This window comes from Ovis aries, chromosome 21 (genome assembly GCF_016772045.2).
Source record: "Ovis aries strain OAR_USU_Benz2616 breed Rambouillet chromosome 21, ARS-UI_Ramb_v3.0, whole genome shotgun sequence".
NCBI lineage: Eukaryota > Metazoa > Chordata > Mammalia > Artiodactyla > Bovidae > Ovis > Ovis aries.
The window spans coordinates 38,002,263-38,027,640 of record NC_056074.1 but is presented as its reverse complement, the minus strand read 5'-3'; the positions used below and the strand labels follow the sequence as shown (position 1 = coordinate 38,027,640).

The 25,378-nt window shown below is 38.4% G+C and overlaps 1 protein-coding gene across 4 annotated transcripts in view; it reads right to left on the bottom strand.

Annotated features, from left to right (window-relative positions):
* Positions 1 to 25,378, bottom strand: part of LOC101118318 (solute carrier family 22 member 10-like) — an 87,909-nt gene that overhangs the window by 27,886 nt on the left and 34,645 nt on the right. Inside the window, exons 1-5 of one of the 4 annotated variants that reach the window (XM_060404309.1) lie at positions 18,922 to 19,836; positions 18,375 to 18,825; positions 17,585 to 17,688; positions 5,517 to 5,671; positions 5,250 to 5,418 (exon numbers count right to left, since the gene is read on the bottom strand). In XM_060404309.1, the coding sequence (XP_060260292.1) occupies positions 5,250 to 5,418; positions 5,517 to 5,671; positions 17,585 to 17,688; positions 18,375 to 18,776 (830 nt within the window). In that variant the 5' untranslated portion in view covers positions 18,777 to 18,825; positions 18,922 to 19,836. Of the gene's footprint in view, positions 1 to 5,249; positions 5,419 to 5,516; positions 5,672 to 17,584; positions 17,689 to 18,374; positions 22,202 to 25,378 lie in introns of those variants that run through there. The other 3 variants (XM_060404308.1, XM_042238301.2, XM_004019622.5) reach the window with 3 other exon arrangements.

The window sequence follows — 25,378 nt, the reverse complement described above, 5'->3', positions numbered from 1 at the left end:
CTCAGCTATTTGTAAGGCCTCCTCAGATAACCATTTTGCATTATTGCATTTCTTTTTCTTGGGGATGGTTTTGATCAGTGCCTCCCTACAATGTTATGAACCTCCATCCATAGATCTTCTGAAACTCTGTCTACCAGATCTAATCCCTGTAATCTATTTGTCACTTCCACTGTATAATTGTAAGGGATTTGATTTAGGTCATACCTAAATGGCCTAGGGGTTTTCCCTACTTTCTTCTATTTAAATCTGAATTTTGCAATAAGGAGTTCATGATCTGAGCCACAGACAGCTCCCGGTCTTGTTTTTGCTGACTGTATAGAGTTTCTCCATCTTTGCCTACAAAGAATATAATCAATCTGATTTTGGTATTAACCATTGTGACGTCCATGTATAGAGTCATCTCTTGTGTTGTTGGAAGAGGGTGTTCACTATGACCAGTTCATTCTCTTGGCCAAACTCTGTTAGCCTTTGCCCTGCTTCATTTTGTACTCCAAGGCCAAACTTGCATGTTATTCCAGGTATTTCTTGACTTCCTATTTTTGCGTTCTAGTCCCATATGATGAACAGGACATCTTTTTTGGTGTTAGTTCTAGAAGGTCTTGTAGATCTTCATAGAATTGTTCAACCTCAGCTTCTTCAGCATTAGTAGTTGAGACATAGACTTGGATTACTGTGATATTAAATGGTTTGCCTTGGAAACGAACAGAGATCATTCTGTAATTTTTTAGATTGCACCCAAGTACTGCATTTTGGACTCTTTGGACTATGAGGGTTACTCCATTTTTTTCTAAGGGATTCTTGCCCACAGTAGTAGATATAATGGTCATCTGAGTTAAATTCACCCAGTCTGGTCCATTTGGGTTCACTGATTCCTGTAATTTTGATGTTCACTCTAGCCATCTCCTGTTTGACCACTTCCAATTTACCTTGATTCATGGACCTAACATTCCAGGTTCCTATGCAATATTGTACTTTATAGCATTGGACTTTACTTTCACCACCAGACACACCCTCAACTAGGCGTTGTTTCCACTTTGGCTCAACCTCTTCATTCCTTCTGGAGCTATTTCTCCACTCATCTCTAGCAGCATATTGTTCATCTACTGAGTTGGGGAGTTCAACTTTAAATGTCATGTCTTTTTCCCTTTTCATACTGTTCATGGGATTCTCAAGGCAAGAATGCTGAAATACTTTGCCATTCCCTTCTCAGTGGACCACATTTTGTCAGAACTCTCTACCATGACTTCCCCATCTTAGGTGACTCTACATGACGTGACTCATGGTTTCATTGAGTTAGACAAGACTGTGATCCATGTGATCAATTTTGGTTAGTTTCCTGACACTGTGGTTTTCATTCTGTCTGCACTCTGATGGATGAGGATAAGAGGCTTGTGGAAGCTTCCTGATGGGAGGGACTGGCTGTGGGGAAATCTGGGTCTTGCATTCAAAACCGATAGAATGCAGCAAAAGCAGTTCTGAGAGTAAAGCTTATAGCAGTACAATTCTACCTCAAGAAAAAAGAAAAATCTCAAATAAAGAACCTAATATTACACCTAAAGCAATTAGAAAAAGAAGAATAAAAAGGGGCCAAAGTTAGTAGAAGGAAAGAAATAACAAAAATCAGACCATAAATAAATGAAGAAAATAATAGTGATGATCAATAAAACTAAAAGCTGCTTTTTGAGAAAATAAAAAAATGGATAAATCATTATCCAGACTCATCAAGAAAACAGGAAGAAGACTCAAATCAATAAAATTAGAAATGAAAAAGAAGTTACAAGAGATACCACAAATGTACAAAGGATCAAAAGAGACTACTATGAGCAACTATATGCCAATAAAATGGACAACCTGAAAGACACAGAAAACTCTTAGAAAAGTACAACTTTCCAAGACTGAACCAGGAAGAAATAGAAAATATGAACAGACCAGTCATAAGTGCTGAAATTGAAACTGTGATCAAAAATCTTCCAACAAACCAAAGTCCAGAGCCAGATAATATGTCTAGAGAAGAGCTAACGTCTATCCTTCTCAAACACTTTCAAAAAAGTTGCAGAGAGAGGAACACTCCCAAACTCATTCTACAAAGCCATAATCACCCAGATACCAAAACCAGAAAAAGACATCACACACACACAAAAAAAATTACAGGGAAATATCACTGGTGAACATAGATGCAAAAATCCTCAACAAAGTACTAGCAAAATGAATCTAACAGCACATTAAAGGGATCATACAATATGATCAAGTGGGGTTTATCCCAGGGATACAAAAATGCTTACATGGAAATCAATCAATGTGATACACCACAGTCACAAATTAAAAGATAAAAGCCATAAGACAATTTCCATAGAAGCAGAAAAGTTTTTGACAAAATTCAACACCCGTTTATGATTAACTCCCCAGAAAGTGAGCATAGAAGGAACCTACCTCAACATAAAAAGGGCATGTAGGAGAAATACACAGCACACATTACTTTCAATGGTGAAAAACTGAAAGCCTTTCCTCTAAGACCAGGAACAAAATAAGGACGTTCACTCTAGACACTACTGTTCAACATAGTTTTGGAAGTCCTAGCCACAGCTAGGACATCATGTGAAAAGCTTGGCTAGATGAATCACAAGCTGGAATCAAGATTGCCAGGAGAAATATCAATAACCTCAGATATGCAGATGACACCACCCTAATGGCAGAAAGTGAAGAGGAACTAAAGAGCCTTTTGATGAAGGTGAAAGAGAAGAGTGAAAAAGCTGGCTTAAAGCTCAATATTTAAAAAACATGAATCGCCAGTCTAGATGCAGGATAAAGGATGCTTGGGGCTGGTGCACTGGGATGACCCAGAGAGATGGTATGGGGAGGGAGGTGGGAGGGGGTTCAGGATTGGGAACGCATGTACAGCTGTGGCAGATTCATGTTGATGTATGGCAAAACCAATACAGTATTGTAAAGTAAAATAAAGTAAAAAATAAATAAATAACTTATTCCCATAAAAAGATAAAAAATGAAGATCATAGCATTTGGTCCCATCACCAGTCCCATTCTAAGAGAATAGAAAAAAAAATATTGTAAATAGGTCAGATAGTTAATTAAATTTTAAAAATGTTTTGTTCATTAAAAAAAAAAGTTTGTTAAAATTACTTAAGGAAAGAGAGACTGCTCAACATATAATGTAAAGCACCAAATATACATGCCATTTTCACACTGGAGAAATCATGCTACTATTTCGGCAAACTTTTCTCTGAATATATTTGCTGTCTCTTTATTCAATTTCATCTGCAACATAGAAAATCAGTGAAAATCTACTATAACCATATTAATTTCAAAGCCAAAAAACTGATGGTATATCTTTTTAAAATATTTGAGACAATATTTGATATTAAGGAAAATATAATTTTCAAATAACTCTGTTACCTCTAAATTAATAACATGTACAAAGAAGGATGGCAAGAAAATACCTAAAACCCCCTAGCCAAAAGTTCATTGTTATTCCCTATTCTTTCCTCCAGTCAGTTTTCATTCCAATCATGAAGAAGGGCAATGTCAAAGAATGTTCAAACTACCATACAATTGCACTCACTTCACATGCTAGCAAGGTAATGCTCAAAGTCCTTCAACTTAGGCTTCAGCAGTACGTGAACTGAGAACTTCGAAATGTATTTATAAGTTGGGTTTAGAAAAGGCAGAGGAAGCAGAGATCAAATTGCCAACATCCACTGGATCATAGAGAAAGCAGGGGAGTTCCAGAAAAACATCTATTTCTGCCTCATTTATGCTAAAGTCTTTGACTGTGTGGATCACAGTGAACTATGGAAATTTTTTTAAGAGATGGGAGTACCAGACTCTCTTACCTGTCCCTGAACCTGTATGCAGATCAAGAAGTAATAATTAGAATTGGACATGGAACAATGGACTGATTTGAACTTGGGAAAGAGTATGTCAAGGCTATATATTGTCACTCTGCTTATTTAACTTATATGCTGAGTAGATCATGCAAAATGCCAGGCTGGGTGAAGCACAAGTTGAAATCAAGATTTCCAGGAGAGATATCAAAACCTCATATCTGCACATGATACCACACTAAGGGCAGAAAGTGAAGAGGAACTAAAGAGCCTCTTGTTGAGGGTAAAAGAGGAGAGTTAAAAACCTGGCTTGAAACTCAACTTTCAAAAAACTCTTGGTATAGGATTTGTTTAGGCCTCACATGATGCCTACCTTATTTTAAAGCTATTTAAATGTCTGATGTGCATTGTCTTATGATCAGGATAGTTTTTCCACCTTACCTAGTTACCTACAAGCTGGTAGGAAATACAGTGAATTTACCCTAAAATGTCCAATCTGTATTGATGTATCTTGTCAGTTTTTTGATGTTGGTTTTCTAAAACAATCTGATCAATAAATCTTATCTAGATCTTTAAAAAATCATGGCATCTTGTCCAGTCACTTCATGACAAATAGAAGGGGGAAAAGTGGAAGCAGTGACAGATTTTATTTTCTTGGGTTCCAAAATCACTGTGGACCTTTGACTGCAACCATGAAATTAAAAGATACCAGCTACTTGAAAGGAAAGCTATGACAAACCTAGACAGCATATTAAAAATCAGAAATGTCACTTTGCTGATAGAGGTCCATATAGTCAAAGTTATAGGGTTTCTAGTAATCACATGCACATGTGAGAGTTGGACCATGAAGAAGGCTGAGCACCAAAGGAATTGATGCCTTTGAACTGTGGTGCTGGCGAAGACTCTTGACAGTCCCTTGGACAGCAAGATCAAACCAGTCAATCCTAAAGGAAATCAACCCAAAATATTCATTGAAAGGACTGATGCTGAAGCTGAAGCTCCAATACTTTGGCCACCTGATGTGGAGAAATGATTCATTGGAAAAGACTTGGTACTCGGAAAGACTGAAGGCAAAGGAGAAGGAGGAGGCAGAGGATAAGATGGTTAGATAGCATCACTGACTCAACAGACATGAATTGGAGGAAACCCCAGAAGACAGTGGAAGGCAAAGGAGCCTAGCATGCTACAGTCTTTGAGGTTGCAAACAGTCAGACATGGCTTAGCAAATGAATGACAACAACAAATCTGCTCCTGGAATCTCAAATTGTATAGAATGAACAGATGAGAAATATGGGTTTTATATCCAAACAATAAGAAAGGGTCCAGGGAATAAGGAAGTCAATATATTACAATTCAATATGCATTTTCACCCCAGTTCCCTTAAGTCAGAGTGAGAGAGAAGACTTTTACCTTGAGGAGAGAAAGAAGCCAAAGAAAGGTACAGACACCACCAGCTGCAGGGTGCGCCACTCTCGAAAGACAAAAGCCAGTCCTCCCAGCATCATCTGTCCAATACTAAGGGCACAGGATACCAGTGTTATTACCATGGCTTTTGACTGGGATCTGGTCCACTCTGTAACTGAAAGAAACACAATTGAGGTAGCAATGTTAGATGAAGAAATTTCAAGATCAAATTCAAGGTTTGGAAAATGGAGGAGATCAAAATTGTCAACTTACTGAGAATACCATTATTTGATATGACGACCACAGCAGAACAACCTGACCAGAATCGTAGAGAGCAGTAAATGAGGAAGGTGGGAGCAAAGGCTGTGCAGGTCCCAGAGATGGCGAGCTGGAGCAAACAGCACCTGAGAATCAACTTCCGCCCAAACCTAAGAAACAGAAGGCAGTTAAAATAGGAAAGCAACAATAATTTGGGACAAAACATTAAGAAAGCAAAAGCATACACTGAAATGTAAAGAATGCTTTAACAAATGATTCTTTGTACCTGAACGCTTGAAAAATCAAGAGCTAAATCAGCAATGGAAATCTCCTCAAATAACATTCCTTGTCTACAATGTACACTAGCAATACCAAAACTTCATCCTCCAGTCACCAATGGACTCTGTCACCTAGCATATAAAGAGAACTACAGTGCTGGAAATTGTAACATACTATAAGCACATATTGTACTAACTTATGTATTTAACAAACTAGGTAGTCTATCCAGTGTGTAGACCACAAGAGAGCTAAAAGTGTACTTGGGTCTCTAGGATCAAACAGATTAAGGCTAACTTATACAAAAGATTGGTGGGAAATGCAACAAAGTCGTAGGAGGTTTATGTAAGGACCACTCTTTGTTGAATCTGGATTTGTTAGTCTCAAGTAATATGCTTTTCTAGAACAGAATGTAAAAGCACTATAACACAGATCGAGGATATTATATAAATCTCTCAGAGAAAAGAACTATGTAAGATGGAGAATGAACAGGAAAAGATGAAGGACAAAGAAGAAAAAATAAATGTTCTCTTTCATTGAGAGTCATGAAAACAGAGTCTTAGTGGAGACATCTAGGACTAAATAGGATATGCAAATCTATATATCCAGTAATAAAAACAGATAAACACATTTGGGATCAGGAATTCCTCTGCAATATTTAAATTATTCAAACAGCTCCTCTAAAAACAGAAAATGTGCAACGTAGGAACAAACACATCAAATAATCATATATGTAATCATTATCATAAAGAAAATAATTTAGAAAACACAAAGTGACTTGATAGACAAAAATTGTAGCAATCATATCAAACTAATTTCAACTGATAGAAATTACCAGGATGGATTTCTTTGAAAACTTAGTTTTTTGCTTTTCCTACATTGCGGGCATATTCTTTACCATCTGAGCCACCAGGGAAGCCCATCCTTCCCACAATAGTACTTAAATTATTAGAACCAATACAACATTGTACAGTAATTAGCCTCCAATTAAAATACATAAATTTAAATTTAAAAAAACTAAATTGACAAAAAAGATATACAGCACAAATAGCAATAATAATAAGCTGGAATATTTATACTAACATCAAATAAATTTCAAAGCAAAATACATTTCCAGAAATAATAATACTAAAGATGTCAAATGTATCTCTTAAAAAAAAAAAGGTTTTCTTTGATATGGACCATCTTTTAAAGTCTTTTATTGAATTTGTTAAAATATTGCTTCTGTTTTATGTTTTGGTTTTTAGGCTTCAAAGCATATGGGATCTTAATTTCCTGACCAGGGATCAAACTGACAACCCCTGCACTGGAAGGTAAAGTCTTAACCACTGGGCTGCCAGGGAAGTCCTTGTGCTATTTTCCCAATAGCACTTGCTGAGGATCGATCCATATATGGATGTAGTATTTTATGTGTTCAGGTAGGAGGGTGAATTACATATCCTCTTGAACTACCATCTCACTCTTATTTCTGATTTTTACTTTTAGTTATTCTAGTCACCCTAGTATGTTTGAACTGGTTTCAATTTAGATTTTTTAAATATAAATTTATTTCTTTTAATTGAAGGCTAATTACTTTACAATATTGTATTGGTTTCGCCATACAATTTAGATTTTTAAGTAGGAGTATAGTTGATTTACAACGTTGTGCTAGTTTCTGCTGTACAGCAATGTGAGTCAGTTATACATAAACACGTCGTTGTTGTTCAGTTACTAAGTCGAATTCAACTCTTTGTGACCCCATGGACTGCAGCACAAGAGGCTTTCCTGTCCTTCATTATCTCCCAGAATTTGCTCAAACTCATGTCCATTGAGTCACTAATGCCATCCAACCATCTCATCCTCTGTTACTCCCTTCTCTTCCTGCCCTCAATCTTTTCCAGTATGAAGGTCTTTTCCAAAGAGTCAGCTCTTCACATCAGGTGGCCAGTGTTGGAGCTTCAGCTTCAGCATTAGTCCTTCCAATGAATACTCATGGTTGATTTCCTTTAGGATTGAGTGGTTTGATCTCCTTGCTGTCCAAGGGACTCTACTCTTTTCTAGGTTCTTTTCCCATATAGGTCATTACAGAGTACAGAGTAGATTTCCCTCTCCTATGTGTGTACATGTGTGTTAGTCACTCAGTTGTGTCCAACTCTTTGCGACCCAATGGATTGTAGCCCACCAAGCTCCTCTGTCCATGGGATTCTCCAGGCAAAAATCCTGGAGTGGGCTGCCATTCTCTTCTCCAACTCCCTCTGCTATACAGTATGTCTTTCAGCTCATTTCAGTTCAGTCACTCAGCCATGTCCGACTCCTTGTGACCCCATGGACCAGAGCACGCCAGGCTTCCCTCTCCATCACCAACTCCCAGAGTTTACTCAAATTCATGTCCATTGAGTTGATGATGCCATCCAACCATCTCACCCTCTGTCATCCCCTTCTCCTCCCACCTTCAATCTTTTCCAGCATCAGGGTCTTTTCAAATGAATCAACTCTTCGCATCAGGTGGCCAAAGTATTGGAGTTTCAGCTTCAACATCAGTCCTTCCAATGAAAACTCAGGACTGATCTCCTTTAGAATGGACTAGTTGGATCTCCTTGCAGTCTAACGGACTCTCAAGAGTCTTCTCCAACACCACAGTTCAAAAGCATCAATTCTTCGGTGCTCAGCTTTCTTCACAGTCCAACTCTCACATCCATGCATGACCACTGGAAAAACCATAGCCTTGACGAGACAGACCTTTGTTGACAAAGTAATGTCTCTGCTTTTTAATATGCTCTCTAGGCTGGTCACAGCTTACCTTCCAAGGAGTGTCTTTTAATTTCATGGCTGCAGTCACCATCTGCAGTGATTTTGGAGCCCAAGAAAAAATAAAGTCTGACACTGTTTCCACTGTTTCCCCATCTATTTCCCATGAAGTGATGGGACTGAACGTCATGATCTCAGTTTTCTGAATGTTGAGCTTTAAGCAAGCTTTTTAACTCTCCTCTTTCACTTTCATCAAGAGGCTTTTTAGTTCTTCTTCCCTTTCTGCCATAACGGTGGTGTCACCTGCATATCTGAGGTTACTGATATTTCTCCCGGCAATCTTGATTCCATCTTATGCTTCACCCAGCCCAGCGTTTCTCACAATGTACTCTGCATATATGTTAAATAAGCAGGGTGACAATATACAGCCTTGACGTACTCCTTTTCCTATTTGGAACCAGTCTGTTGTTCCATGTCCAGTTCTAACTGTTGCTTCCTGACCTGCATACAGGTTTCTCAAGAGGCAGGGCAGGTGGTATAGTATTCCCATCTCTTTCAGAACTTTCCACAGTTTCTTGTGATCCACACAGTCAAAGTCTTTGGCATAGTCAATAAAGCCGAAATAGATGTTTTTCTGGAACTCTCTTGCTTTTTTGATGAGTAGGTCTTTGTTAGTTATCTATATTATATATTGGGGTTTCAATATAGTTTTGATTGGCATGGCTTAATAAGTGATGCTGTTTTGCTTCTTTTCATGTGCTTCTTACAAGTTGTATATCTTCTTTGTAAACAAATGTATCTATTCAAATCCATTGGTAATTTGTCCACTTTATTGAGGTATAATTGACAAAAGCAAATAAAATTGCATATATGTACCTCATGCAAAGAGTTGACTCATTGGAAAAGACTCTGATGCTGGGAGGGATTGGAGGCAGGAGGAGAAGGGTTCAACAGAGGATCAGATGGCTGGATAGCATCATCAACTCGATGGACATGAGTTTGGGTGAACTCCAGGAGTTGGTGATGGACAGGGAGGCCTGGCCTGCTGCAATTCATGGGGTCACAAAGAGTCAGACACAACTGAACTGAACTGAACTGAACTGAAGATGTTCAGTGTGATGATTTGATATATGTATATTGTGAAGAAATCACTTCAACCAAGCTTATTAACATACCCATCATGTCACAGATACAATTTTTGTGTGAGAGCATTTATCTAGTCTCTTGCAAGTTCTGAGTATACAGTAAATTATTAACTATACCTACTCATTGAAAAAGACCCTGATGCTGAGAAAGATTGAAGGCAAAAGGAAAGGGAGAGGCAAAGGATGAGATGGTTAGATAGCATCATCTACTCAGTGGACATAAATTTGAGCAAACTCCAGGAGACAGGGAAGGACATGGGAGCCAAGCATGGTGTAGTCCGTGGGGTCACAAACAGTTAGACACAACTTAGTGACTGAAACACAACAACTGTGCCATACGTGACCAAGATATATTCATCTTGCAAGACTGAAACTTTATACCCTTTGACCAACATCTCCCCATTTCTCTCACCTCCAAAATCTTGACAATCACTTCTCTGCATTAACTTCCTCTGATTCAAGTATTTCATAATCTACATATAAGCTAGTCATGCAGATTGTGTTGTGTGTCATGTTTATTCATGTAGTATAATAATTTATTTATTCATGTTACTACAGTTGATAAGATTTCCAATGAATCACAGCCTTGTTATGGTGAAGGTGCTTGTGTGACTCAATGAAACTAGGAGCCATGTCATGCAGGGCCACCAAAGACTGATGAGTCATAGTAAAGAGTTCTGGCAAAACATGGTCCACTGGAGGAGGTAATGGCAAACCACTCCAGTATTCTTGCCACAAGAACCCCATGAGCATTATGAAAACATAAAAATGTATGACACCAGAAGATGAGCCTCCAGGTCAGAAGATGTCCAATATGCTACTAGGAAAGAACGAAGGGCAGTAACAAAGAGCTCCAGAAAGAATTAAACAACTGGGCCAAAGCTCAAACGAAACTCAGCTGTGGATGTGTCTGGTGGTAAAAACAAAGTCTGATGCTCTAAAGAACAACATAATATAGGAACCTGGAATGTTAGGCCCATGAATCAAGGCAAATTGGACATGGTCAAACAGAAGATGGCATCAGTGAACTAAAATGGATGGAAATGGGAGAATTTAATTCAGATGGCAATTTTATCTACTACTGTGGACAAGAATCCCTTAGAAGGTATGGAGGAGCCCTCATAGTTAAATAGTCCAAAATGCAGTAAGTGTGTGCAATTTCAAAAGCGATGAAATGACCTCCGTTGTTGCCAAGACAAACCATTCAACATCACAGTAATCCAAGTCTATGCCCCAACTACTGATGCTGAAGAAACTGAAGTTGACTGGTTCTATGAAAACTTACAGCATCTTCTAGAACAAACACAGAAAAGGATGTCCTTTCCATCATAGGGGATTGGAATGCAAGGAAGTCAAGAGATACTTGGAGTAACAGGCAAGTTTGGCCGTGGAGTACAAAATGAGGCAGATAAAAGGCTAACAGAGTTTTGTCAAGAGAATACACTGGTCATAGCAAATATCTCATCATGCATGATGCTGAATATTTTCAATTTTTTAACCATCCATTGATATGATCCTGTATTCTGTTAATATGCTATATCATGTTGAATGGTTTGCATGTTTTGAACCATTTTTGCATCCTTGGGGTAAAAACCACTTGTTCATGATATAAAATGCTTTTACTGTGTCATTGAATTTGATTTATTAACATTTTAATGAGGATTTTTGCATCTATGTTTACCATTGATATTGTCCTATAGCTTTACTTCCCTGTCTTTTCATTATAGTATCAGTTGGATGCTGGCCTAGTAAATGAATTTTAAAATATTATCTTATCTTCTATTTGTATGGATAAATTTAAGATGGGTTGGTATTGATTCTACTTTAAATGTTTGGTAGGACCACAGGACAGGAAAAGGTCAGTTTTCATTTCAATCCCAAAGAGGAGTGCCAAAGAATGTTCAATGTGCGTGCTAAATCACTTCAGTCATGTCCAACTCTTTGCAACCCTGTGGACTGTAGCCCACCATGATCATCTATCCAGGCCTGTGATTCTCCAGGCAAGAATACTAGAGTGAGTTGCCATGACCTCAATCTTTCCAACACAGAAATCAAACCAGCATATCCTGTGGCTCCTGATTTGTAGGCGAATTCTTTATCACTGAGTTACCAGGGAAGCCCAAGAATGTTCAGACTACTGGACAATTGTGTTCTTTTCTCATGCTAGTAAGACTATGCTCAAAATCCTTCAAGTTAGGCTTCAGCAATATGTGAACCGAGAACTTCCAGATGTACAAGCTGAGTTTAGAAAAGGCAGAAGAATCAGAAATCAAATTGCCAACATCCATTGGATCATAGAGAAAACAAGGGAGTTCCAGAAAAACATCTATTTCTGCTCCACTGACTATTCTAAAGCCTCTGACTGTATGGGTCACAACAAACTGTGGGAAAATGTTAAAAAGATGGGAACACCAGACCACTCTACCTGTCTCCTGAGAAACCTATGCGCAAGTTAAGAAGCAACAATTAGAACAAGACATGGAACAACGAACTGGTTCAAAATTGAGAAAGGAGTCCATCAAGGCTGTATATTGTCACCCTGTCTATTTAAGTTTATGCAGAGTATATCATTGAAAAGCCAGGCTTGATGAATCACAACCTGGAATCAAGACTGCCAGGAGAAATATCAACAACCTCAGATATGCAGATGATAGCACTCTAATGGCAGAAAGTGAAGAGGAACTAAGGAGATTCTTGATGAGGGTGAAAGAGGAGAGTGAAAAAGGTGGCTTAAAACTCAACATTCACAAAACCAAGATCATGGCATCTGGTCCTATCACTTCATAGCAAATAGATGGGTAAGAAGTAGAAACAGTGACAGATTTTATCATCTTGGGCTCCAAAATCATAGCAGATGGTCCCTGAGGCCATGAAATTAAAAGAAGGTTGCACCTTTTAAAGACAGTTATGACAAACCTAGAGAGCATATTAAAAGGCAGCAACTTCACTTTGCTGACAAGGGTCCATATAGTCAAAGCTATGGTTTTTGCAGTAGTCAGGTATGAATGTGACAGTTGGGCCATTAAGAAGACTGAGAGCCAAAGAATGGGTGTTTTCTAAATGTGGTGCTGGAGAAGACTGAGAGTCCAAGATCTTGCAAGATCGAACCAGTCAATCCTAAAGGAAATCAGTCCTGAATATTCACTGGAAGGACTGATGCTAAAACTGAAGATCCAGTACTTTGGCCACCTGACACGAAGAGCCAACTTTTTGGGAAAGACCCCAGTGCTGGGAAAGATTGAGGACAAGAGGAGAAGAGGGCGACAGAAGATGAGATTGTTGGATGGCATCATTGACATAATGGACACAAGTCTGTGCAACCCCAGAAAATAGTGAAGGACATGGAAGCCTGGCATGCTGAAATCCATGGGGGTCACAGTCAGATATGACTTAGTGACTGGACAACGAACAACAGCATACATGAAGGGAGAAGTAGACAATACAATGATAGGAGGGAAATTCTGTACCACATTTTTGACAATGGAAAGAGATCATCCAGACTGCAAGTCAATAAAAACACAACAAACTTGTATTATACTTTAGAGCAAACAGTCCTAACAGATACAAAGCACATTTCATCCAACAGCAGCAGAATACACATGCTTAAGTGTACAGCAAACATTTTCTGAAATAGATTATATACTATGTCACAAAAAACGTCTTAGCTAAGAAAATTGAAATGTTGTCAAGTATCTTTGTAACTAACTACAATAAAATGAAGCTAGAAATAAATAACAGATGGAAAGTTGGAAATCTTAAAATATACAAAAAATTAAAAACCAATGGGACACAAAATCATTCAAAAGAGAAATCCCCAACATCTTGAAACAAACAAAAATGGTAATACAACACATCAAAACTTGTGAAATGCTGCAAAACCAGCTCTAAGAATGAACTTTATAGCAATAGATGAGGCAGCTATGAAAAAGAAACCTCTCAAATTGCATTACTTTAACCTCAAGGAACAGAAAAAAGAGAGAGAGAAACAAGCCCACAGTTAGCAGAAAGAATTAAATAACAAAGGGAAGATCAGAAATGAAATAAATGGAAACCAGAAAATCAATAACAACGTCAAAAAACCCAAAAGATTATTTTTAAGAAAGTGAACAAAATTGACAAACTTTATCTAAACTAAAAAAGTGAAAGAAGACTCAAATTTTTTTTAAAAAGGATACATTTCAGCTAATACCACAGAAATACAGAGGATTGTAAGAGACTGTTACTGACATTTATAAAGAATAAAGTTGATAAGCTAGAATAAATGGATAAATTCCTATTTATCTGTCATAAAAATATAAAATCTGAACTACCAACAATGACTAATTCTTACCCCATACAAAATGTAGTTACTATCAAAAATATTTAAACAGATCATGTAATTAAGTATCAAACAGTAAATAACTCAATTTTTAAAATGATCAGAAGACCTAAATAGACATTTTTCCAGTGAGGACATACTGATGGCCCATGGGCAGATGAAAAATGCTTAGCATCATTAGTTGCTAGAAAAATGAAAATCAAAAGCATGCTATCACCTTATACATATCAGGATCACTATTAAGGAAAAAACAACAAATAACATCTGTTGGCCAAAGTACGGAGAAAAGGGAAGTTTCATGAAATATTGGTGGGAAAGTAAATTGGTGCAAAAACTGTATAAAACAATATGGAGGCACCTCAAAAAATTAAAATAAAACTACCATATGATCTAACAATACCACTCCTGGGTACATACCAAAAAAAAAAAAACAATAATAATTCAAAAAGATACATACATCCCAGTGTTCACTGAAACATTATTTATAATAGCCAAGACATGGAAGCAATCTAAGTGGCCATTAACAGATGAATTAACAAACAAGATACAGTGCATAGATACAATGGAATATCATTCAGCTCTAGAGAAGGAAATTCTGTCATTTGCAACAACGTGGATGGACCTACATGCTTAGTGAAATGAGGGAGACAGAGAAAAACCAGTACTCCATCACTCATATGTGAAATCAAAAACTGATAGAAAAGAATGGATGTAACAATAAAGAAACAGCCTCACAGATACAGAAAACAAACTAGTATGGGATTAAAAGATACAATATTGTTGAGGTTAAAGCATCTGCCTCCAATGCGGGAGACCTGGGTTCCATCCCTGGAGAAGGAAATGGCAACCCACTCCAGTATTCTTGCCTGGAGAATCCCATGAACTGAGGAGCCTGGTGGGTTGCAGTCCACGGGGTCACAAAGAGTCAGACACGACTGAGTGACTTTACTTTCTTACTTACTTACTTACTTAAGAGAAATGATATGGGGTGGGAAGTGGGAGGAGGATTCAGGATTGGGAGCTCATATACATCCGTGGCGGATTCATGTCAATGTATGGCAAAACCAATACAATACTGTAAAGTAAAATAAAGTAAAAATAAAATTTTAAAAAGAAAAAAAAAGATACAATATTGTAAAGTAATTAACCTCCAATTAAAATAAATAAATTTATATTAAAAAGATATGAATTTATCTCTTATGTATAAATGTGCCTTTATGTATCAAATAAATAAACCACAAGGATCTACTGTACAGCACAGAAAAATGTAACCATTAATTCATAATAACTTTAAATGGAGCATAATCTATAAACTATTGAAATATAATTTAGTTTACCTGAAGCTAATATAATGCTACCAATCAACTATATTTAAATTTTAAAACATAGGACCAGATGGTTTCACAGGTGAATATTCCCACACATTCAAATGACAATCAACACCAATTCTTCTCAAACATTTCCAAAAAATTAAAGAGGCGAGTACACTCTCAAACTCACAGGAAAAGATCACCATTTTCATGCTAGATAAGGACATTACAAGAAAACTAAAGACCAACATCTCTGCTGAATATAGATGCAAAACTTTCTTAACAAGATATTAGAAACTGAAATCAACTGCACACTGAAAGGATTATACACTATAATCAAGTGGGATTTATCCCTAGGATGCATGGAGTTCAACATACACGATTCAATGTATGTGATATACAACATTAATAGAATGAAAAATAAAAATGATATGACCATCTCAAAAGATGCAGGAAAAGCCACTTGACATAATACAATATCTCTTCATGGTAAAAATAATCAATTGGGGATAGAAGCAACGCACATGAACATAATAAAGGTAATATATGATGAGTCTTCAGATAATAGCATACTTAGTATGGACAGGTTGAAAGATTTTCCTCTCAGTTCAGGAGGGGAAAGGGGGTGCCAGCTCACCCTATAAACATAATCCTGGAAGCCCTAGTCAGAGCTATAAGGCAAGAAAAAAGCAAAAAGCATCCACTGGAAAGGAGGAATTATATTGACTTTGCATATGATATGAAATTCTATATAGAAAATTCTGAAAACTTACAAAATTTTTTCAATTCACTAAAAGTAGATTAAAGACTTAAACATTACCCCAAAACAGTAAAACTCCTGGAAGAAAGAAAAGGAAAATCTCCTTGACATTGATCTTGGCAATAGTATCTTAGATATAATAGCCATCAGAACCAGTATGAGGGTGTATCTCACCATTCTTTTGATTTCTATTTCTCTGATTATTAGTGATGTTAAGAGTCTTCTCATATACTGATTGACTATTTCTATATGTTCTTTGGAGAAATATTGACTGAGGTCCTATGCCATTTTAAATATCAGGATATTTGAGAGCTTTTCTTATTTGTTGCACTAGCTTCTTTGGATATTAATTCTTTATCAGACAGATGCCTTTCAAATATTTTCTCTTATTCTGTAGGTTTCCATTTCATTTTGCTGTTCATTTTCTTTGCAATGGAGAAGTTTCTGGTTTGACATAACCCCACTTGTCTATTTTTGCTTTTGATACCAATGTCCACAGCTTTTTATCTATTTTTAGTTCAAAATCTTTGACTGAGCTATAAGTTTCCTGCTTCTTCCCTGAATTTTCTTCCCTTATTTTCTGTCATAACATACTAACACAAACATATCTATAAGCATCACCACACATCCGTATTACCTAAATTGATCAATCAGCATTGGTTGTGAATCATCATAAAAGGCTCAGTGAGAAGACTGGCCAATACGAGCACTTCAGCTCTGAAATCTTTTATGAATTACACGGAGGTGATACATTCAGAGTTCACAATTTTTAGTTGTAAGAGGAAATGATATTAGGCTTACAGACAACAAGGGATATTTTAAGCCTCCCACTTCTCCTACAGAGGACTTGATGTGTGGCTGCCACAGTTATTCTCTTACTTTTGGATGACCACTGCCAAGTACAAGATAACCCAAACATCTCACAACACAAATTATATCACCTGAGGTTTACAGAGTAGTTAACTCACGTGGCTGGAAGAATTACCTCTAATGAGGTTTTTTAAGCAAAACCAAACATCCAGGTTATAGTCACAATTATTTCTTGCTTCAGAACCATCTCACTAAACACCAAAGTTTTCTAGAAATGAATATGGTGGGTACTACGACAGCAGGACCGATATGAGAACCCATAGGCGTTTAGCTCACAGAGTCAACGAGTGAATTAACATAGAGTCATAACATGTAAACCTGCAATATTGTCTCTCAAAAAGATTGAACCTCCTGTCTTGAAGCACCTCACCCTCACTTCTCATTGGTAATTTCTGCTCATCTTTACAAATGAAGTTTACGTAACCCTCCTCTACTGTTCTGAAATGCCCCCCAACCTAATAGAGATGTTATTTCTGTGTCCAGTACAATGAGCTCTGTGACCAAACAAATTTGCATTTGTAACAATGAGTCTAATTCTCCATTTCCATCTATAGCTCCCTAGAAACCAACAGTATGAACTGCCTACTGGAACTCAATAAAGACTTCTTTATGAAAGAGTTAATAGAAAACTGTGAACCTACCCAGAAGAAGGGCAGCCGTGATGTGGAGACACTCACCTGTCTGAGAGAAGGCCGTATATGAGGCCTCCCACCAGCATTCCAGCCATGAATAGGGATTGACCCACTGATTTCTGTGACTGATTGTCACAAATGAGGTCCCACTGGAAAAGAAGGAAACCAGCACAGGGGAGCTTCACAGCTTCTTATATCCCTCAGCGAACGTTCACTCACTCTAACAACCCTCAGGGAACACACCCTCTGGTTTCCTTTGAACATTTACTCACATATATTATTCAAGTCTCAGTGTAAGCACGGAATTCTCTAAATCCTCAACTAAATCCTCTTAGTTCTATTATGGCAAATCATACTCAGTTAGCACTGTGTGCCTCACTGGTTCTCAAACTTTGCCACACATTGAAAGTATTGAGGGGATTTTTTTTTCATTACTGATGCCTGGATTTTACACATGGAATAAAATGTATTTGGTTTGTTTCTTTCATAAGAATCCAGGACATAGAATTTTTAAAATTAATATAAATATTTCCGATTTGCACAAAGGCTAAGAACATGTGACCATGAATAATTTTCCACAATTTATATCAAGTATTAACTTGGCTAAACATAAAAATTCACACAAAACTTAAGTTTTGTGATAGTAAAATCCATAACCAGTTTGTTAATTTCAGTGCCCTCACATTGTAAGTAATTGACAATTTACAAAATCAGCAATTACTATTTGCTAAAAGAATGAATAAAAGCTGGCTATCTGAATAATGAACCTGTGTTTACTTTACATTATTCTAAACACAGAGAACAAGTACTCACAAGAAGTAAACGAGGCCTTTACCTCAGTCACGATGGTGGAGGAGAACAGGCTGTGGTCATACACCCAGCCATCCACACAGGGCTCCATGTCCAGGTCAGTCATGTTGGGCAAGGTCCCATTCAGGTGAAGGAACTGCCACTGGGGGTGAAGGAAACGATGACACTTCTCTGGCTTCAAGTTTGAATCCAGTGGGATGGAGATTCTCAGGAGGACATCAGGGCTGAGGATCCCTGTGTCATTACCAGAGACAGTGGCATTATCAAGAATGTGGACCCAGCAGCGATGACCAGGAACGGCTGCAGTGAAGTTCTCCAACAGCGAGTGACAGACTACTATCATGAAAACGGGGAGAACAAAAGCCATCTGAAGGATCTGGAATTTCCCCAGGCCACCAACTTTATCCAGGAGCTCCTCAAAGGCCATTGTAAACAGGTGATCCTCAAGAAGAGTCACAATGACATCAAAGCTGCAACTTCAAAGGGAGAAAACAGTATCCTTTCATTAATTCATATTGAATCTATGTGACCTCATATCAGGTTCTCCTCACTACTGAGTGGATCCAACTCACCTCACTCCTACAACAGAGAAATGGAGACAGTTTCCCTAGTCCTTTTGGAAGCATAGGATGTTCACTTTTTAATAGTCATAGAGAAAATTATTTACCAAAGATACTTGTATCTGATGAACATTAAATCTGTTTAAAGATTTACTCTCCGATGTGCTTGTCCTCAGTGATTCTGTATCATCAACAGTGAACTTTGGCAAGTACGTGGTCTCTAAACAAGTTAAAATAAACCTACTACAAAAATTCAGTCATTTTCAGAAGATGGAAAGGACAGAATTGAACTGCTTCATAGTTTTCTGTGGAAAGAACAAAAAAGGAAGGGTTGTACTTGTTTATATGGACTTTGCTGTTGTTGTTCACTTGCCAAGTCATGTCCAACTCTTTGCGACCACATGGACTGGAGCACACCAAGCTCTGTCCTCCACTAATTCCCAGAGTTTGCTGAAACTCATGTCCACTGAGTCAGTGGTGCTATCTAACCTCTCATCCTCTGCCATCCCCTTCCCCTTTTGCCTTGAGTCTTTCCCAGCATCAGGGTTTTTCCCAATGAGTCAGCTTTTGCCATCAGGTGTTCATAGTATTGGAGCTTCAGTTTCAGCATCAGTCCTTCCAATGAATATTCAGGGTTGATTTCCATTGGGATTTACTGGTTTGATCTTATTACTGTCCAAGGGACTCTCATGATTATTCTCCAGCACCATGATTCAAAAACATAAATTCTTTGGTGCTCACCCTACTTTATAGTTCAACTATCACATCCATACATGACTACTGGAAAAACCATAGCTTTTACTACATGGACCTTTGTCAGCAAAGTGATGCCTCTGCTTTTTAATACACTGTCTAAATTTGCCATGGCTTTCCAAGGAGCAAATGTCTTTTAATTTCATGGCTGCAGTTCTTGTCTGCAGTGATTTTGAAGCCTAAGAAAATAAAATCTCTCAGTGCTTTCACTTTTTGCCTCCTGTTTGCCATGAAGTGATGGGACAAGATGCCATGATCTTAGTTTTTGAATGCTGAGTTTCAAGCCAGCATTTTCACTCTCCTCTGTTACTGCCATCAACCTCTTTAGTTCTCTTTACTTTCTGCCATTAGAATGCTATCATCTGCATATCTGAGGTTGATATTTTTTCCTGACAATCTTGATTCCAGCTTGTAATTCATCCAGTCCAGCAGTTCACATGATGTATTCTGCACAGAAGTTAAATAAGCAGGGTGACAATATGCAGCCTTGTTGTACTCTTCTCCCAATTTTGAACTAGTCAGTTGCTCCATGTAAGGTTCTAACTGTTGCTTCTTGACCTGCATACAAGTTTCTCAGGAGACAGGTAAGGTGGTCTGATACTCCCATCTCTTTAGGAATTTTCCACAGTTTGTTGTGATCCACACAGACAAAGGCTTTAGCTTAGTCAGTGAAGCAGAAATAGATGTTTTTTTGGAACTCCCTTGTTATCTCCAAGATAAAACAAATGTTGGCAATTTGATCTCTGGTTCCTCTGCCTTTTCTAAATCCAGCTTGTACATCTCTGAGTTCTCAGTTCACATACTATTGAAGCCTAACTTGAAGGATTTTGAGCATTACCTTGCTAGCATGTGAAATGAATACAATTGTGTGGTGTTTGAGCATTCTTTGGCATTGCCTTTCTATGGGACTGGAATGAAAACTAACCTTTTCCCTGTGGCCACTGCTGAGTTTTCCAAATTAACTGACATACTGAGTGCAGCATTAACATCATCATCTTTTAGGATTTGAAATAGCTCAGCTGGAATTCCATCACCTCCATGTTTGTAGTAATGCTTCCTAAGACACACTTGACTTAAAACTCCAGGATGTCCAGCTCTAGTTGAGTGATGGCGCCATCGTGGTTATCCAGGTCGTTAAGACCTTTCTTGTGCAGTTCTTCTGTGTATTCTTGCCACCTCTTTTCAATCTCTTCTGCTTCTGTTAGGTCCTCACCATTTCTATCCTTTATCATTCCAATCCTCGCATGAAATGTTCCTTTGATATCTACAATTTTCTTGGAGAAATCTCATCTTTCCCATTCTATTGTTTTCCTCAATTTCTTTGCATTGTGAGATGTGGCTTCAATCCCTGGTTCAGGAAGATCCCTTAGAGGAGGAAAATAGCAAAGATCCCTTAGAGGAGGAAAACAGCAAACCACTCCAATATTCTTGCCTGAAAAATTCCATGGACAGAGGAACCTGGGAGGCTACAGTCCAAAGTGTCCCAAAGAGTCAGACACCACTCAGCAGCTAGGCACTTGTATTATTACTGCTTCTTGCTATTCTCTGGAATGCTACATTCAATTGGGTATATCTTTCTCTTTCTCCTTTGCCTTTCACTTCTCTTCCCTCCTCAGATATTTGTAAAGCCTCCTCAGACAACCACTTTGCCTACTTGCGTTGCTTTTCCTCAGGGATGGCTGCCTCCTGCATAGTGTTACAAATCTCTGTCCATAATTCTACAGGCACTCTGTCTTCCAGATCTAATCCCTTGAATCTATTCATCACTTCTACTGTATAATCATAAGTTATTTAAGTAATACCTGAATGGTCTAGGGATTTTCCCTACTTTCTTCAATTTAAGCCTGAATTTTGTAATAAGATGTTCATGATCTGAGCCAGTCTTGTTTTTGCTGATTGTATAGAGCTTCTCCATCTTTGGCTGCAAAGAACATAATCAGTCTGATTTTGGTATTGAGCATCTGGTGATGTCCATGTGTAAAGTCACCTCTTGGGTTGTTGGAAAAAGGTGTTTGCTATGACTAGCATGTTCTCTTGACAAAACTCTGTTAGCCTTTAACCTGCTTCATTTTGTACTCGAAGGCCAAACTTTCCTGTTATTCCAGGTATCTCTTGACTTCCTACTTTCACATTCCAATCCCGTGTGACGAAACTGACATCTTTTTTGTTTGTTTGTTTGTTTGTTTGTTAGTTTTAGAAGGTGTTGTAGAGCCAGTCAACGTCAGCTTTTTTGGCATCAGTGGTTGGGACATAGACTTGGATTACTATGATGTTGAGGTGGTTTGCTTTGAAAATGAACTGAGATCATTCTGTGTTTTTTGAGACTGCACCCAGGTACTGCATTTCAGACTGTTTTGTTGACTATGAGGGCTATTCCATTTCTTCTAAGGCATTCTTGTTCACAGTAGTAGACACAGTGGTCATCTAAATTAAAAGTAAAATCATTTTACTACACTGATGGCTAAAATTCTGATGTTCGCGCTTACCATTTTCTGCTTGACTACATCCAACTTATCTTGATTCATGGATCTAATGTTCCAGGTTCCTACACAACATTGTTTTTTACAGCATTGGACTTTACTTTCACCACCAGACACACCCACAACTGAGCGTTGTTTCTGCTTTGGCCCAGCCGCTTCATTCTTTCTGCAGCTATTTGTAATTGCCCTCCACTCTTCCCCAGTAACATATTGGACACCTTCCAACATGCACTGGGGCGTATGGAGCGGGGAAGAGAAGAGGCAGCATTGTAAGTCTGAGAACAGAGTACAGGGTACATAAACTGGAAGACTGATCCCCCTCTGCAGTCAGAGTTAAATGAACTTGGACTGCCAGGAAATTCCAAGGATTCACTTGGTAGTTACAGTCTCACATTTCCTGGAAAAGTGACTAACCACATTCAGTGACTTGAGTCCAAAGTGCAAAACAGAGAGAAGTTACTCCCAACCACACATCTAAGTGCACAGTTGTGTAGGTGACACATGGCAGTTTCAAGGAGCACGGATGGGATGGGATTGGCTCTTGTTCAGCATCTTCCTCTCCTGCCTACCCAACTGCATGCACTTCCCAGTCTCACAGAGAAAGACCTTGTATAGGGAAAGGCCAGTCTATTCAGAATACTTTTTCATGGAGGAAGGCTATTTAAGAAGTCTTTGGGTGATCCTTGGCCTTAGAGTCAGTGTCTCCAGAGGGTCTCCATGGCAGGATAAGGTGTGGGAGCTTGATTCAAGGAGGGCTCTGATGAGTGCCTAAGGAAGAAAGGCAGGGAATAGGAGGGGCTGCTGGGCCTCCACTAGCTGAAGTGAGGAGTCCTTGGGAGGAATGCACCTGGTCAACTTGGCTAGGTCTTACTGTAAACTGGGGCCTAGAAGGTCCCAGCTTTAGCTTCATGGAGATAGGAAGGGGTAGTGAGATGAGGTTCCTGTAAGTCCCACTTCCCCAAAGCCATTGCCATGGAAAAGTACTTCTTCTGTCCTGGCAGGACAAGGAAATTTGCAAATGTATACAAATAATTTTCTCCTATAAAGAAATATTTCCCCTCACTATAGAATATTTTATGTTTTTTGCATCTTAGTTAACTTCTTTTTTTTTTTTTTTGACTCTCGGATTTATTTTATTTTCCTAAGTGTTTGTTTGAGCATTTTTTGGCATTGCCTTTCTTTGGGATTGGAATGAAAACTGACCTTTTCCAGTCCTGTGGCCACTGCTGAGTTTTCCAACTTTGCTGGCATATTGAGTGCAACACTTTCACAGCATCATCTTTCAGGATTTGAAATAGCTCAACTGGAATTCCATCGCCTCCACTAGCTTTGTTCATAGTTATGCTTTCTAAGGCCCACTTGACTTCACATTCCAAGATGTCTGGCTTTAGGTGAGTGATCACATCATCGTGACTATCTGGGTCATGAAGATGTTTTTTATACAGTTCTTCTGTGTATTCTTGCCACATCTTCCTAATATCTTCTGCTTCTGTTAGGTCCAGACCATTTCTGTCCTTTATCGAGCCCATTTTTGCATGAAATGTTCCCTTGGTATCTCTAATTTTCTTGAAGAGATCTCTAGTCTTTCCCATTCTGTTGTTTCCCTCTATTTCTTTGCATTGATCGCCAAGGAAGGCTTTCTTATCTCTCCTTTCTATTCTTTGGAACTCTGCTTTCAGACGCTTATATCTTTCTTTTTCTCCTTTGCTTTTTGCTTCTCTTCTTTTCATAGCTATTTGTAAGGCCTCCTCAGACAGCCACACAATTGCACTCATCTCACATGCTAGTAAAGTAATGCTCAAAATTCTCCAAGCCAGGCTTCAGCAATATGTGAACTGTGAACTTCCAGATGTTCAACCTGCTTTTATAAAAGGCAGAGGAACCAGAAATCAAATTGCCAACATCTTCTGGATCATGGAAAAAGCAAGAGAGTTCCAGAAAAAACATCTATTTCTGCTTTATTGACTATGCCAAAGACTTTGACTGTGTGGATCACAATAAACAGTGGAAAATTCTGAAAGAGATAGGAATACCAGACCACCTGACCTGCCTCTTGAGAAATCTGTATGCAGGCAGGAAGCAACATTTAGAACTGGACATGGAACAACAGGCTGGTTCAAAATAGGAAAAGGAGTGCAAAGGCTGTATATTGTCACCCTGCTTTTTAACTTACATGCAGAGTACATCATGAGAAATGCTGGGCTGGAAGAAGCACAAGCCGAAACCAAGATTGTCGGGAGAAATATCAATAACCTCAGATATGTAGATGACACCACCCTTATGGTAGAAAGTGAAGAGGAACTAAAAGCCTCTTGATGAAAGTGAAAGAAGAAAGTGAAAAAGTTGACTTAAAGCTCAACATTCAGAAAACTGAGATCATGGCATCTGGTCCCATCACTTCATGGGAAATAGATGGGAAACAGTGGAAACAGTGTCAGGCTATTTTTCTGGGCTCCAAAATCACTGCAGATGGTGACTACAGCCATGAAATTAAAAGACGCTTCCTCCTCGGAAGGAAAGTTATGACCAAACTAGATAGCATATTGAAAAGCAGAGACATTACTTTGCCAACAAAGGTCCATCTAGTCAAGGCTATGGTTTTCCTGTGGTCATGTATGGATGTGAGAGCTGGACTGTGAAGAAAGCTGAGCGCTGAATAATTGATGCTTTTGAACTGTGGTGTTGGAGAAGACTCTTGAGAGTCCCTTGGACTGCAAGGAGATCCAACCAGTCCATTCTAAAGGAGATCAGCCCTGGGTGTTCTTTGGAAGGAATGATGCTAAAGCTGAACCTCCAATACTTTGGCCACCTCATGTGAAGAGTTGACTCACTGGAAAAGACTCTGATGCTGGGAGGGATTGGGGGCAGGAGGAGAAGGGGACGACAGAGGATGATTTGTCTGGATGCCGACTCCATGGACATGAGATTTAGTGAACTCTGGGGGTTTGGTGATGCTACAATTCATGGGGTTGCAAAGATCGGACACGACTGAGTGACTGAACTGAACTGAACTGAAAGCAATTTCATTTTCGGAGGTCTGTTGATGTATGGCAAAACCAATAAAATATTGTAAAGTAATTAACCTCCAATTAAAATAAATAAATATATATTTTAAAATAAATAAAATAATAAAAACCCAGTGGCCCAATGGCCCTTAAAAAGTTCATCTGGTTTTGTTCAAGATTTAAAACTACAGTACCAAAGAACAGATGTGTGTGTGTGTGTGCGCTCAGTCG